We start from the raw sequence: 17,624 nt of genomic DNA, 5'->3' as shown, positions 1-17,624 counted from the left end.
TTTGATCTCAGAGCATTCTTGTCCTTGTACCATCCCAGTTTTAACATTATTAATCATTAACCATATTTATCATTCAAATGTAATACTGTATGACATTAGGCTGGTGGTAGGAGCTCTCAGAGGGCAGGCTCATTGTAATGGCTGGAATGGGATCAATGGAACGGAATCAAACGTGATTTTCCTGTCATTCCATTTATTCCATTCCAGCCATTACAAATAGCCCGTCCTCCTATAACTCGTTCCACCCGCCTCCTCTGATACAATTACAGTACTCTTAAAAAAGACTTTTCTGACACTAAAGAATAATGATCATCAGTCTCCCTAGGAAAAGACACGCTGGCCTTATGTGAGGAATGTATCCTGCTAGCAATAGAAATACTTCTAGAACTCAAGTTGGGAGTGCATTCTTCTGTGTGTGAATGTTTGTGTGTGTGTGTGTGTGTGTGTGTGTGTGTGTGTGTGTGTGTGTGTGTGTGTGTGTGTGTGTGTGTGTGTGTGTGTGTGTGTGTGTGTGTGTGTGTGTGTGTGTGTGTGTGTGTGTGTGTGAAAGCAAGTTAGCCACGGTAAGGATTTGAGGGGGTTGATCTATAAATATCTCTCCCAGAGAAAAATCTAGGCTAAGCGAACACAAACGAGCAACGATATATGTACACAGCCCCACTAACAGTAACAAACACACAACCCCACTAACAAACACACAACCCCACTAACAGTAACAAACACACAACCCCACTAACAGTAACAACAGTAACAAACACACAACCCCACTAACAAACATACAACCCCACTAACAAACACACAACCCCACTAACAGTAACAAACACACAACCCCACTAACAGTAACAAACACACAACCCCACTAACAAACACACAACCCCACTAACAAACACACAACCCCACTAACAGTAACAAACACACAACCCCACTAACAGTAACAAACACACAACCCCACTAACAAACATACAACCCCACTAACAAACACACAACCCCACTAACAGTAACAAACACACAACCCCACTAACAAACATACAACCCCACTAACAAACACACAACCCCACTAACAGTAACAAACACACAACCCCACTAACAGTAACAAACACACAACCCCACTAACAAACACACAACCCCACTAACAAACATACAACCCCACTAACAAACACACAACCCCACTAACAGTAACAAACACACAGCCCCACTAACAGTAACAAACACACAACCCCACTAACAGTAACAAACACACAACCCCACTAACAGTAACAAACACACAACCCCACTAACAGTAACAAACACACAACCCCACTAACAAACACACAACCTCACTAACAGTAACAAACACACAACCCCACTAACAGTAACAAAAACACAGCCCTACTAACAGTAACAACAGTAACAAACACACAACCCCACTAACAGTAACAAACACACAACCCCACTAACAGTAACAAACACACAACCCCACTAACAGTAACAAACACACAACCCCACTAACAGTAACAGTAACAAACACACAAGCCCACTAACAAACACACAACCTCACTAACAGTAACAAACACACAACCCCACTAACAGTAACAAACACACAACCCCACTAACAGTAAAAGTAACAAACACACAACCCCACTAACAAACACACAACCCCACTAACAGTAACAAACACACAACCCCACTAACAGTAACAAACACACAACCCCACTAACAGTAACAAACACACAACCCCACTAACAGTAACAAACACACAACCCCACTAACAGTAACAAACACACAACCCCACTAACAGAAATCAAACCCACAGAGAACATTGGCACTGGCATGTTTGAAACAGTAAAGGGCCTGCTGGAATATTTAAGTACAGTACCAGTCAGAACAGAATGACAGGCAGGCATTGAGAACACTGGGGAGAAAACATTGAGATGTATTCTGACAAACGCATGTCCAGCAGTCAAACTCAATCATATTGCAGCAGCCACTCTGTTCAGTGACACCTCCTTGTTCAGTACTAAGGGCTTTGGGTCTTTTGGCATAGGACAAAAAATGGTTGTTTTGACAGTAGAGGCTAAAAAACATTGTCACTTTTTTTTCTTTTAACTGTTCACCTCTTGACCATCCAGTTTGTTATTGTAAAAGCTGAGTTAAGGTTAAATGTACGGTTCCAGTCAAAAGTTTGGACACACCTACTCATTCAAGGGTTTTTCTTTATTTTTACTATTTTCTACATTGTAGAATAATAGTGACGACATCAAAACTATGAAATAACACAGATGGAATCATGTAGTAACCAAAAAGGTTTTAAAACAAATCAAAATCTATTTTATATTTGAGATTCTTCAAAGTAGCCGCCCTTTGCCTTGATGACAGCTTTGCACATTCTTGGCATTCTCTCAACCAGCCTCACAAGGTAGTCACCTGGAATGCATTTAAATTAACAGCTGTGCCTTGTTAAAAGTAAATTTGTGGATTTTCTTTCCTTCTTAATGCGTTTGAGCCAATCAGTTGTTTTGTGACAAGGTAGGGATGGTATACAGAAGATGGCCCTATTTGGTAAAAGATCAAGTCCATATTATGGCAAGAACAACTCAAATAAGTAAAGAGAAATGACATTCCATCATTAATTTAAGACATGAAGGTCAGTCAATACGGAACATTTCAAGAACTTTGAAAGTTTCTTCAAGTGCAGTCACAAAAACCATCAAGTGCTATGATGAAACTGGCTCTCATGAGGACCGCCACAGGAAAGAGTTACCTCTGCTGCAGAGGATAAGTTCATTAGAGTTAACTACACCACAAATTGCAGCCCAAATAAATGCTCCACAGAGTTCATGTAGCAGACATATCTCAACGTCAACTGTTCAGAGGAGACTGCGTAAATCAAGCATTCATGGTCAAATTGCTGCAAAGAAACCACTACTAAAAGGCACCAATAAGAAGAAGAGACTTGCTTGGGCCAAGAAACACGAGCAATGGACAATAGACCGGTGGAAATCTTTCCTTTGGTGTGATGAGTCCAAATTTAAGATTTTTGGTTCCAACCGCCGTGTGAGACGCAGAGTCGGTGAACGGTGATCTCCGCATGTGTGGTTCCCACCGTGAAGCATGGAGGAGGAGGTGTGATGTGTGGGGGTGCTTTTTTGGTGACACTGTCTGTGATTTATTTAGAATTCAAGGCACATTTCACCAGCAATGCTACCACAACATTCTGAAGCGATACACCATCCCATCTGGTTTGCGCTATGTGGGCCTATAATTTATTTTTTCAACAGGACAATGATCCAACACACCTTCCACAAATTAACTTTTAACAAGACACATCTGTTGAAATACATTCATGAAGCTGGTTGAGAGAATGCCAAGAGCGTGCAAAGCTGTCATCAAGGTAAAGGGTGGCTACTTTGAAGAATCTACATTTACATTTACATTTTAGTCATTTAGCAGACGCTCTTATCCAGAGCGACTTACAGTAGTGAACGCATACATTTCATACATTAAAAAAAAAAATTATTTGTACATTTTATTTTAGATTTGTTTAACACTTTTTTGGTTACTACATGATTCCATATATGTTATTTCATAGTTTTCATATCTTTACTATTATTCTAAATCTGTAGAAAATAGTAAAAATAAAGAAAAACCCTTGAATGAGTAGATGTCCAAACTTTTGACTGGTACTGTATATATTTTTTTATAACTGTATACAGGTAGACAGAGGTGGTTTGCCAGTCATTGGGACGACAATCCAACTTGCGATGGGGTAGGTTTTAGCAGGTGGAATAGTGTATAACAGTTTGAGGTTTACTGAGTAGCAGTGCAAATACCATGGTACAGCTATATGGACACTCAACCATTATGGTACTTTTTAATGGAAAGTTTACAAACATATATTATGATAAATAGAATTGAAACCTGAATCTCATTATAGTAAATGGTGAAATAAGTATAGCCAGTTATAATTGTAATGCCTTAGCAGATGAGAAAAAACGATCAGTATTTACCTGACTAAAAGAGAAGGAATATAATATCTATTGTTAACAGGAAACTCATTCAATAATTTTAGAAGAAATTCCAAGTGATTTTCTTTTTGTAAATCTGTTCCCAAATATTTCCATGCATAATAGAGAGACGTGATCATATACAAATAATAATAATTGATTGGATGTTGTTACGCTTGTCGTTTGAATGAGGAGACCAAGGTGCAGCATGGTAGGCGTACATTTGACTTTTAATAAAAATGACACCGGGAAAAACATCAAAATACAAAAACGAACGTAAAGCTATATGCAGTGCAGAAAGCAACTACACACAAACAAGATCCCACAATCACAGGTGGGAAAAAGGGTTGCCTAAGTATGATCCCCAATCAGAGACAAGGATAAACAGCTGCCTCTGATTGGGAACCATACTAGGCCAACAAAGAAATATAAATCTAGATATGCCCACCCAAGTCACACGCTGACCTAACAAAATAGAGAATAAAAAAGGCTCTAAGGTCAGGGCGTGACAGATATTGTACTCTACCATTCAAACGTTTGGGGTCACTTAGAAATGTCATTGTTTTTGTCCATTAAAATAACATCAAATGGATCAGAAATACAATTTAGACATTGTTAATGTTGTAAATGACTATTGTACCCGTAAAACACCGGTCTCAAAGTTAACAGTGAAGAGGCGACTCCGGGATGCTGGCCTTCTAGGTAGAGTTGCAAAGAAAAAGCCATATCTCAGACTGGCCAATAAAAATAAAATATTAAGATGGGCAAAAGAACACAGACACTGGACAGAGGAACTCTGCCTGGAAGGCCAGCATCCCGGAGTCACCTCTTCACTGTTGACGTTGAGACTGGTGTTTTGCAGGTACTATTTAATGAAGCTGCCAGTTGGGGACTTGTGAGGCATCTGTTTCTCAAACTAGACACTCTAATGTACTTGTCCTCTTGCTCAGTTGTGCACCGGGGCTTCCCACACCTCTTTCTATTCTGGTTAGTGCCAGTTTGTGCTGTTCTGTGAAGGGAGTAGTACACAGTGTTGCACGAGATCTTAAGTTTCTTGGCAATTTCTCGCATGGAATAATAGCCTTCATTTCTCAGAACAAGAATAGACTGACGAGTTTCAGAAGAAAGTTATTTGTTTCTGACCATTTTGTGTCAGGAATCCCGCTTCCTGAGTCTGTTTTCTGCCTGAGCTGACTGTTTTTTGTTTTGGAGTCTTTTGTCTGAGGTTCCTGAACGCACCCTGTCTGGTTGCTAGGTGACGAAGCTACGCGGGAGAACTTTTGATTACCCACACCTGCATCTCATCAACCATCTGCACACCTGGTCCTGATCATCACCTCTTCATAAGCCCTGACATCCATTCCCTGCCGGATCGTTAGCAACAAACAGTATGTTGTGCCAGCGTATCAGCCTCATGTTTCCTGAGTTTGTTTTGTTATTCTGTACTTGTTGCCGGTTACTCACTCCCGTTTACTCTGTCTACAGTCATTCTCCCGGAACATTCAACTCCCTTGCCTGGCCGTCGGTGGATACAGTGACTTCATTGGATCAACCCATTCACTCTCATCAACTCACCTCCGCTGCCGTTCCGTCTCCTGGATTATTCAATTTACACATCAAGACTACCAATAAATACTCACCTTCATTTTACTCACCTTGTCCTGGTCTGCTTCTGGGTTCTGTCTTAGAGAATCGTGACAGAACAATCCGGCCAGAAATGAACCCATCTCCCGGGGAGAGATTAAGATGGACCAAGAGAAGGTTTAGGGCAGTTCTGGATTGGGCCCAGCCCGATACGAGATTGCAGCTCCAGAGGTTTCTGGGGTTTGCGAATTTCTATCGTAGATTTATCCGTGACTACAGCCGGGTGGCCGCTCCATTAACTGCCCTGACTTCTAGCACCAGGACCTTCAGTTGGAATCCTGAGGCAGACCGGGCATTTCTGGATTTGAAGAGTCGATTCACCAACGCCCCGATTCTCTCTCTCAACCTGACGCTGCTCGGCAGTTTGTCGTGGAAGTGGACGCGTCTGATGTGGGCGTTGGCACCAACCTGTCCCAGCGACGCTCCACTGACGGTAAACTCCATCCCTGCGCCTTCTATTCTCGTTGTCTTTCGTCTGCGGAGAGGAATTACGATGTGGGTAACCGGGAGCTGCTCGCGGTGAAACTGGCCTTGGAGGAGTGGCGTCACTGGTTGGAGGGAGCGGAGCAACCGTTTATTGTCTGGACTGACCACAAGAATCTTGCTTACGTGCAATCGGCTAGACGTCTCAACTCGCGTCAGGCCAGGTGGCTTTGTTTTTTGGACGCTTTAATTTTTCCCTGACGTACCGACCTGGGTCTAAGAATGGCAAGGCGGACGCCTTGTCCCGGATGTTCTCCAAGACGGATGAGAGTGGGGCCAAGACTGAGACGATTCTTCCCCAGAACTTCGTCGTGGGAGCAGTCACATTTAGGGTTGAGGAGGAGGTTCTGGCGGCCCTTCGGACGCAGCCCGGTCCCGATAACGGTCCACCCGGTCGGTTGTTTGTGCCTGAATCTGTCCATTCTGCCGTCCTCCAATGGTCCCACGCCAGCAAGATGGCTTGTCACCCGGGGGTGGCTCGGACGATGGCATTACTACGCAGACGATTTTGGTGGCCTGCCATGGGAGAAGATACCCGGAGGTTTGTTGCTGCATGCCCAGTATGTGCACAGAATAAGAGTGCCAATCGGGCCAGCTCTGAACTTCTTCATCCCCTATCTATTCTCCGGCGACCATGGTCGCATCTGGCTCTGGACTTTGTTGTTGGATTGCCCTCTTCTGATGGGGAACACGGTCATTCTGACTATTGTGGACAGATTCAGCAAGTTCGCCCACTTTGTACCTATCTCCAAGCTTCCCTCTGCCTCTGAGATGTCCGAGATCCTGGTTAGGGAGGTTTTCAGGGTCCACGGGTTGCCCAGTGACATTGTTTCCGACCATGGTCCTCAGTTTACCTCTGCTGTCTGGAAATCTTTCTGTTTGGCCATTGGGGCTACAGTCAGTCTCACATCTGGATTTCACCCCCAATCTAATGGTCAGGCGGAGAGAGCCAACCAGAAGATGGAATCCATGCTGCGCTGCCTTGTCTCTTCTAACCCCGCCTCTTGGGCCTCTCAGTTGCCATGGGTCGAGTATGCCCACAATACTCTCCCTACATCTGCTACTGGGATGTCTCCCTTCCAGTGCCTGTACGGTTACCAACCCCCCTTGTTTCCTTCTCAGGAGAAGGATCTCGCTGTACCCTCGTTCCAGGCCCACATTCGTCGTTGCCACCGGACCTGGCATCGGGCCAGAAAGGCTCTCCTTAAAGTTTCTGACCGTTATCAGCACCAGGCGAATCGTTGCCGGATTCCAGCTCCCGCTTATGCCATAGGTGATAAGGTATGGTTGGCTACACGGGATCTTCCTCTGCAGACTGAGTCAAGGAAAATGTCACCGAAGTTCATTGGTCCGTTTGTGGTGGAGAAGGTGATCAATCCTGTTGTGGTTCGACTCAAGCTGCCTAAGACGCTCAGAGTCCACCCCACCTTTCATGTCTCCTGCCTCAAGCCTGTGCACCTCAGTCCTCTGCTACCCCCTCCGCCTCCTCCTCCTCGGATGATCGGAGGTGGACCAGTCTATACGGTGCGCCGCATTATGGATTCCAGACGGCGGGGTCGGGGTTTCCAGTATCTTGTGGACTGGGAGGGGTATGGTCCTGAGGAGAGGAGTTGGATTCCTCGGCGTCAGATCCTGGATGATACCGTCCTTCGTGACTTCTACCGCCTCCATCCTGGCGCTCCGGGTTGTCCGCCCGGTGGCGTTCGTCGGAGGGGGGTACTGTCAGGAATCCCGCTTCCTGAGTCTGTTTTCTGCCTGAGCTGACTGTTTTTTGTTTTGGAGTCTTTTGTCTGAGGTTCCTGAACGCACCCTGTCTGGTTGCCAGGCGACGAAGCTAGGCGGGAGAACTTTTGATTACCCGCACTTGCATCTCATCAACCATCTGCACACCTGGTCCTGATCATCACATCTTCATAAGCCCTGACCTGACATCCATTCCCTGCCGGATCGTTAGCAACGAACAGTATGTTGTGCCAGCGTATCAGCCTCATGTTTCCTGAGTTTATTTTGTTATTCTGTACTTGTTGCCGGTTACTCACTCCCGTTTACTCTGTCTACAGTCATTCTCCCGGAACATTCAACTCCCTTGCCTGGCCGTCGGTGGATTCAGTGACTTCATTGGATCAACCCATTCACTCTCATCAACTCACCTCCGCTGCCGTTCCGTCTCCTGGATTATTCAATTTACACATCAAGACTACCAATAAACACTCACCTTCATTTTACTCACCTTGTCCTGGTCTGCTTCTGGGTTCTGTCTTAGAGAATCGTGACATTTTGAGCCTGTAATCGAACCCACAAAATGCTGATGCTTCAGATACTCAACTGGTCTCAAGAAGGCCAGTTTTATTGCTTCTTTAATCAGGACAACAGTTTTCAGCTGTGCTAACATAATTGCAAAAGGGTTTTCTAATGATCAATTAGCCTTTTAAAATGATAAACTTGGATTAGCTAACACAACGTGCCAGTGGAACACAGGAGTGATGGTTGCTGATAATGGGCCTCTGTACGCCTATGTAGATTTCCCATTACAAATCAGCCGTTTCCAGCTACAATAGTCATTTACAACATTAACAATGTCTACACTGTATTTCTGATCAATTTGATGCACTTTTCTACCAACTGAGGTAGTCAAAGCATAGGGGGAAACTCACCTCATCCACCATCAATGAGCTGCACCCTCCTCAGTGATGCACGGAGACCATTTCTGTGCCAGAACACTCACCACACATCAGCTATCAGGTAGAGAGGTGAGGTGAGGAGTCATATATGCAAATTAGGAATGAGGGGGATGATTAGGTGGCCATGATGGAATGTGGCCAGGTTGGGAATTTAGCTATGCCACCGGGGTGAACACCCCTACTCTTACAATAAGTGGCATGGAAATTTGAATGACCACAGAGAGTCAGGACACCCATTTTAACGTCCCATCCGAAAGACGGCACCCTACACAGGACAATGTACCCAAATATAATTAAGGTTTGAAATTATGTTTTAGTCAAATATTATATCTGTATAGGCTTTTTGCGTTCAATTTGCAGTCAAAAATTCTGCCCCCCCGACTATCCGCTCAAGAAAAGATTGGCCTGCGGCTGAATCTAATTGATGATCCCTGACCTATATGGTCCTGATCTATCCACGCTTGAAAATGTATCTAATAATTTATCAAGCCTAGAAGCAATACAAGACTCTATTATTATGATGGGAGATTATAATCCAATTTTAAATACCTCAATGGACCCTAAAGGAACTCACACTACAAACTATCATACCCTTATGCACTTAAGGAAATCACAAATATCATGGATATATTGAAACAAGTGGATATATGGAGGTTTAAATATCCTGACCTAGTGAGATGTACAGTGCATTCGGAAAGTATTCAGACCCCAGACCACTTTTTCCACATTTTGTTACGTTACAGCCTTATTCTAAAATTGATTAAATTCATTTTTTTCTCATCAATCTACACATAATACCCCATAATGACAAAGCTAAAACAGTTTTTTTGAAATGTTTGCAAATGTATTAAATATAAAAAACAAGTATTCAGACCCTTTGCATTGAGACTCAAAATTGAGCTCAGGTGCATCCTATTTCCATTGATCCTCCTTGAGAAGGTTCTACAACTTGACTGGAGTCCACCTGTGGTCAATTCAATTGATTGAACATGATTTGGAAAAGCACACACCTGTCTATATAAGGTCCCACAGTTGACAGTTCATGTCAGAGCAAATACCAAGCCATAATCTCAAGGATGATCAATGGAAACAGGATGCATCTGAGCTCAATGTTGAGTTTCATAGCAAAGGCATTTCTGTTTTGTATTAGTAACGTAACAAAATGTGGAAAAAGTGAACGGGTCTGTAAGGAATTGTCCACAGAGCTCAGAAACAGGATTGTGTCGAGGCACAGATCTGTGGAAGGGTACCAAAACATTTCTGCAGCATTGAAAGTCCCCAAGAACACAGTGGACTCCATCATAAATGGAAGAAGTTTGGAACCACCAAGACTCTTCCTAGAGCTGGCCACCCTGCCAAACTGAGGAATCGGGGGAGAAGGGCCTTGGTCAGGGAGGTGACTAAGAACCCGATGGTCACTCTGACAGAGCTCCAGAGATCCTCTGTGGAGATAAGAGAACCTTTCAGAAGGACAACCATCTCTGCAGAACTCTACCAATCAGGCCTTTATGGTAGAGTGGCCAGACAGAACATCCTCAGTAAAAGGCACATGACAGCCCACTTGGAGTTTACCAAATGGAATCTAATGGACTAAGACCATGAGCAACAAGATTCTCTGGTCTGATGAAACCAAGATTGAACTCTTTGGTCTGAATGCCAAGCGTCATGTCTGGAGGAAACCTGGCACCATCCCTACAGTGAAGCCTGGTGGTGGCAGTATGATGCTGTGGGGATGATTTTCAGCGGCAGGGACTGGGAGACTAGTCAGGATCGAGGGGAAGATGAACGGAGCAAAGTACAGATGAAAACCTGCTCCAGAACGCTCAGGACCTCAGACTTGAGTGAAGGTTCACCTTCCAACAAGACAACGACCCTAAGCACACAGCCAAGACAACGCAGGACTGGCTTCGGGACAAGTCTCTGAATGTCATTGAGTGGCCCAGCCAGAGCCCGGGCTTGAACCCAATCGAATATCTCTGGAGAGACCTGAAAATAGTTGTGCCGTCGACACTCCCCATCCAATCTGACAGCGCTTGAGAGGATCTGCAGAGAAGAATGGGATAAACTCCCCTAATACAGGTGTGCCAAGCTTGTAGCTTCATACCAAAGAAGATTTGAGGCTGTAATCACTGCCTAAGGCGCATCAACAAAGTACTGAGTAAAGGGTCTGAATACTTATGTAAATGTGATATTTGTAAACATTTAGAAAAACAGTTTTTGCTTTGTCTTTATGGGGTATTGTGCGTAGATTGATGGGGGAAAAAAACAATTTCATCAATTTTAAAATAAGGCTGTAACGTAACAAAATGTGGAAAAAGTCAAGGGGTCTGAATACTTTTACGAAGGCACTGTGCATGGCAGAGGCTCAATCAAGCTAGTTGTCTTGACTACTTTCTTACGTCATTCGCGCTAGCATACAATTTTTCAAAAGTGCTGATAGCGGACAGAATGCGGTCAGACCATCAAACAATTGGCATATACATTACTCTAACAGAATTTCTACGTGGGCGAGGAAATTGGAAATGTAATCAAAGACTATTGGATGACAACTTGATTTTAAAAAGGACAAAATAATTTATAACTGACTATTTCTGACATAATATATGTATAGCAGACCCCCTTATTATATGGGACACTTTTACATTTGCTTTTAAAGGCCATGTAATTCAATGCTCATCTTTAAAACAAAAGCAATTTAGGTTAAAATAATTAATATTAATAAAGAAAATGTAAGGACTAACAGTACAGTTAGATTGCAATAAAAACTGTCCCATAGAGGCACAGAATACATTAGAGAAAAGACAAAAAGAAATGGGAGAACGTATTCAAGAAAATATAAAGTGTAATATATTATAAAAATAATGCAAACTGGATGGAATATGGGGAAAAATACAATAAATCATTTTTTCATCTTTTTCAACATGAAACTTGTTACAAATGACGGAGTCACCCATGAATACCCAAACAATAATATGAAATAGGAAGCAAAGTACTTAAAGCACATGTCTTTGTTTCAGTTTCCTCCAGCTCCACTAACCGAAGTTAATTGTAAGGATTATTTTCCAATTAATAATGTAAAATTAACAGCTGTACAGAAAGACTCATGTGAAGGCCAAATTACAGAGGAGGAACTTCTTGATGCAATTAAAGCCTTTAAGTCTGGGAAAACTCCAGGGCTGGATGGCATACCAGTGGAAGTATACCAAACCTTCTGTGATATACTCAGAGGACCATTATTAGCATGTTTTAACCACTCCTATAAAAATGGTAAATTATCAGATACTCAACAAGAAGGTCTGATTTCAATCTTACTGAAACGGGACCCAAGTAGTAAATATAAATATCCAGTTCCATTCAAAACATTGGAGGCCCCTTACACTTCAGTGTTGCAATGCATAGCGCATTGAATTAATAAGGTATTGTCGGATATTATTCATCCTTATCAGAAAGGTGTTTTACTTGGACGATACATTGGAGATAATACTGGAAACAATAGAACACTATGGCTTTTGATAAAGTATGACTGGAATATGTACACTACCGTTCAAAAGTTTGGGGTCACTAAGAAATGTCCACTAAAAATGGTCTGTTAAAATAACATCAAATTGATCAGAAATACAGTGTAGACATTGTTAATGTTGTAAATGACTATTGTAGCTAGAAACGGCTGATTTGTAATGGGATATCTACATAGGCGTACAGAGGCCCATTATCAGCAACCATCCCTCCTGTGTTCCACTGGCACGTTGTGTTAGCTAATCCAAGTTTATCATTTTAAAAGGCTAATTGATCATTAGAAAACCCTTTTGCAATTATGTTAGCACAGCTGAAAACTGTTGTCCTGATTAAAGAAGCAATAAAACTGGCCTTCTTTAGACTAGTTGAGTATCTGGCGCATCAGCATTTGTGGTTTCGATTACAGGCCCAAAATGGCCAAAAACAAATAACTTTCTTCTGAAACTCATCAGTCTATTCTTGTTCTGAAAAATGAAGGCTATTCTATGGGAGAAATTGCCAAGAAACTGAAGATCTCGTACAACGCTGTGTACTACTCCCTTCACAGAACAGCGCAAACTGTCTCTAACCAGAATACAAAGAGGTGTGGGAAGCCCCGGTGCACAACTGAGCAAGAGGACAAGTACAATAAAGTGTCTAGTTTGAAAAACAGACGCCTCACAAGTCCTCAACTGGCAGCTTCATTAAATAGTACCCGCAAAACACCAGTCTCAATGTCAACAGTGAAGAGGTGACTCCGGGATGCTGGCCTTCTAGGCAGAGTTGCAAATAAAAAGCCATATCTCAGCCTGGCCAATAAAAATAAAATATTAAGATGGGTAAAAGAACACAGAGGAACTCTGCCTAGAAGGCCAGCATCCCGGAGTCACCTCTTCACTGTTGATGTTGAGACTGGTGTTTGGTGGGTACTATTTGATGAAGCTGCCAGTTGAGGACTTGTGAGACATCTGTTTCTCAAACTAGACACTCAAATGTACTTGTCCTCTGCTCAGTTGTTCACCTGGGCCTCCCACTTCTCTTTCTATTCTGGTTAGAGCCAGACACTTACAGTGGAACACAGACACTTACGGTAACACAGTCACTTACGGTAACACAGACACAGTGGACACAGACACTTACAGTGGAACACAGACACTTACGGTAACACAGACACAGTGGACACAGACACTTACAGTGGAACAGAGACACTTACAGGAACACAGACATTTACGGTAACACAGACACTTACAGTAACACAGACACTAACAGAGGAACACACGTGAGGAAAGGAGCTTAGACTGACTAGACTTTAGCTCAAAGAATAACACAGTCTCATTACATGCAGTTGTCCCAGATGTGAACACAGGTACTTACAGTAGAACAACACATGAAGACGATGATGAAGGAGCCAATGACTCCTCCGATGCCGACCATCCAGGTCATCCGCAGGAACAGGATCACCCCGAAGATGTTCTGGATACAGGGGAGGTACACTCCCATCAGGGTCCCCAACTGTGGAGCCTGTCGGGTGGGAGAGAGGAGGTGGACATGGGATCAATGTTACCTAGCAAACCTGAAATGTTGTGAAAATTCCAGTGCACGTTTAATGTGAACACTGAAGCTGCACCTGCTTTAAGTTATAGTTATAACAGTGGCCAAGTAGGCTACTGTGGCTATTTGATCATAATGTAGGCCTACCAGAGTGGTCTACCATCAAAAACAATGTAGAAAATGCATCCCATAACATTATAACATGGACATACCTGTTCTATCATTCTGCCTTCAGTAGCAGCCAATGTGTGGTGTTCAATGTAAGCCTACATTCCACGAGACTTATGAAAAAACATGCAGGGCTTGACATTAACCTGTTTATCTACTTGTCCTTCAGACAAGGAGGTGACTGAAAATATTGTTGTGTTGTTTGATGTAAGAAACCATTTTACAAAATAAAATACATTATTATTCCCATACCATTATTACAGAGAATCTGACAAATTATGCTATCCTCTGCCTATTGGCAACTTAGCTTATTCAAGCCTGTCTCAAAATACAACACTACCCCTTTAAGACAAAAAATCTCTTTATCTGACTGGCTTTCAAAGATGTCTAGAAATGTACACATTTTGTGCTCTTGTAGGAAGCAATCACTTCCCTGTTACTGACTATAATTGGGATAATATCTCACTAACTAGCAAAGGATTTGAACAAAATGTGCACAGGTGGCTACATGCAGCTCTCGCTCTGATCTCACAACAAGTACATCTACTCATGACCACAGCTGTAAACACAGTCCAGGTCAATGTAAATGACACAGATCCATATATGGCAATAGTCAATTTGTATATAGACCTACAGCAGCTCTGATTGGTTATGCCACACCGGTCTGTGTAGAGTATGGGCTGAGTCATGATCAATAGAATCCTACTCTGATGTGTTCTGCCTACAACAAAATCTATTGCATAGTTTGTTTTTGGTATGTTGCATTGAAATTGGCTAAGATTGCGTTGATTCGATCACAATTGCCACAGTAAATTGAAATGTTGATAGTGTAAACAGGGAAAACTTTCCATGGGCTGATAGTTCATGTGCGCTCCGCACAGTAGTCCCAGGAAGCTATGCGACAGTTGCTGTGCGCACATTGCATGGGGTCTTTAAGGACTGAGTTAGGGTTAGGGTCTTCAATGACTTGGTATCATGGGGTCTTTAATGACTGGGTATCATGGGGTCTCTAATGACTGGGTATCATGGGGTCTTTAATGATTGGGTATCATGGGGTCTTTAATGACTGGGTATCATGGGGTCTTTAATGACAGGGTATCATGGGGTCTTCAATGACTGGGTATCATGGGGTCTTTAATGACTGGGTATCATGGGGTCTCTAATGACTGGGTATCATGGGGTCTCTAATGACTGGGTATTGGGGTTTCTAATGACTGGGTATCATGGGGTCTTTAATGACTGGATATCATGGGGTCTCTAATGACTGGGTATCATGGGGTCTCTAATGACTGGGTATCATGGGGTCTTTAATGACTGGGTATCATGGGGTCTCTAATGACTGGGTATCATGGGGTCTCTAATGACTGGGTTAGGGTCTTTAATGACTGGATATCATGGGGTCTTTAATGACTGGGTATCATGGGGTCTTTAATGACTGGGTATCATGGGGTCTTTAATGACTGGGTATCATGGGGTCTTTAATGACTGGGTATCATGGGGTCTCTAATGACTGGGTATCATGGGGTCTTTAATGACTGGGTATCATGGGGTCTCTAATGACTGGGTATCATGGGGTCTTTAATGACTGGGTATCATGGTGTCTCTAATGACTGGGTATCATGGGGTCTTTAATGACTGGGTATCATGGGGTCTTTAATGACTGGGTATCATGGGGTCTTTAATGACTGGGTATCATGGGGTCTTTAATGACTGGGTATCATGGGGTCTCTAATGACTGGGTATCATGGGGTCTTTAATGACTGGGTATCATAGTGTCTTTAATGACTGGGTATCATGGGGTCTTCAATGACTGGGTATCATGGGGTCTTTAATGACTGGGTATCATGGTGTCTCTAATGACTGGGTATCATGGTGTCTCTAATGACTGGGTATCATGGGGTCTTTAATGACTGGGTATCATGGTGTCTCTAATGACTGGGTATCATGGGGTCTTTAATGACTGGGTATCATGGTGTCTCTAATGACTGGGTATCATGGGGTCTCTAATGACTGGGTATCATGGGGTCTTTAATGACTGGGTTAGGGTCTTTAATGACTGGGTATCATGGGGTCTTTAATGACTGGGTATCATGGGGTCTCTAATGACTGGGTATCATGGTGTCTCTAATGACTGGGTATCATGGGGTCTCTAATGACTGGGTATCATGGGATCTTCAATGACTGGGTATCATGGGGTCTTTAATGACTGGGTATCATGGGGTCTCTAATGACTGGGTATCATGGGGTCTTCAATGACTGGGTATCATGGGGTCTTTAATGACTGGGTATCATGGGGTCTCTAATGACTGGGTATCATGGGGTCTCTAATGACTGGGTATCATGGTGTCTCTAATGAATGGGTATCATGGGGTCTTCAATGACTGGGTATCATGGGGTCTTTAATGACTGGGTATCATGGGGTCTCTAATGACTGGGTGTCATGGGGTTTCTAATGACTGGGTATCATGGGGTCTTTAATGACTGGGTATCATGGGGTCTTTAATGACTGGATATCATGGGGTCTCTAATGACTGGGTATCATGGGGTCTTTAATGACTGGATATCATGGGGTCTCTAATGACTGGGTATCATGGGGTCTCTAATGACTGGGTATCATGGGGTCTTTAATGACTGGGTATCATGGGGTCTCTAATGACTGGGTATCATGGGGTCTCTAATGACTGGGTTAGGGTCTTTAATGACTGGATATCATGGGGTCTTTAATGACTGGATATCATGGGGTCTCTAATGACTGGGTATCATGGGGTCTTTAATGACTGGGTATCATGGGGTCTTTAATGACTGGGTATCATGGGGTCTTTAATGACTGGGTATCATGGGGTCTCTAATGACTGGGTCTCATGGGGTCTTTAATGACTGGGTATCATGGGGTCTTTAATGACTGGATATCATGGGGTCTCTAATGACTGGGTATCATGGGGTCTTTAATGACTGGGTATCATGGGGTCTTTAATGACTGGGTATCATGGGGTCTTTAATGACTGGGTATCATGGGGTCTCTAATGACTGGGTATCATGGGGTCTTTAATGACTGGGTATCATGGGGTCTCTAATGACTGGGTATCATGGGGTCTTCAATGACTGGGTATCATGGGGTCTTTAATGACTGGGTATCATGGTGTCTCTAATGACTGGGTATCATGGGGTCTCTAATGACTGGGTATCATGGGGTCTTTAATGACTGGGTTAGGGTCTTTAATGACTGGTTATCATGGGGTCTTTAATGACTGGGTATCATGGGGTCTCTAATGACTGGGTATCATGGGGTCTTCAATGACTGGGTATCATGGGGTCTTTAATGACTGGGTATCATGGGGTCTCTAATGACTGGGTATCATGGGGTCTTCAATGACTGGGTATCATGGGGTCTTTAATGACTGGGTATCATGGGGTCTCTAATGACTGGGTATCATGGGGTCTCTAATGACTGGGTATCATGGTGTCTCTAATGATTGGGTATAATGGGGTCTTCATTGACTGGGTATCATGGGGTCTTTAATGACTGGGTATCATGGGGTCTCTAATGACTGGGTGTCATGGGGTTTCTAATGACTGGGTATCATGGGGTCTTTAATGACTGGATATCATGGGGTCTCTA

General features: G+C 43.2%; 1 protein-coding gene across 2 annotated transcripts in view; it reads right to left on the bottom strand.

The window, feature by feature from the left end:
• The window catches only part of slc12a5a (solute carrier family 12 member 5a), a 283,125-nt gene that overhangs the window by 58,344 nt on the left and 207,157 nt on the right, over positions 1-17,624 (bottom strand). For both annotated transcript variants that reach the window (XM_029692998.1, XM_029692999.1), the window contains exon 4: positions 13,661-13,807. In XM_029692998.1, coding sequence (XP_029548858.1) covers positions 13,661-13,807 — 147 coding nt within the window. The remainder of the gene's footprint in view (positions 1-13,660; positions 13,808-17,624) is intronic.

Source organism: Salmo trutta, chromosome 16 (genome assembly GCF_901001165.1).
Source record: "Salmo trutta chromosome 16, fSalTru1.1, whole genome shotgun sequence".
In the NCBI taxonomy this organism is placed as follows: domain Eukaryota; kingdom Metazoa; phylum Chordata; class Actinopteri; order Salmoniformes; family Salmonidae; genus Salmo; species Salmo trutta.
This window is presented reverse-complemented; position numbering and strand designations above follow the sequence as displayed.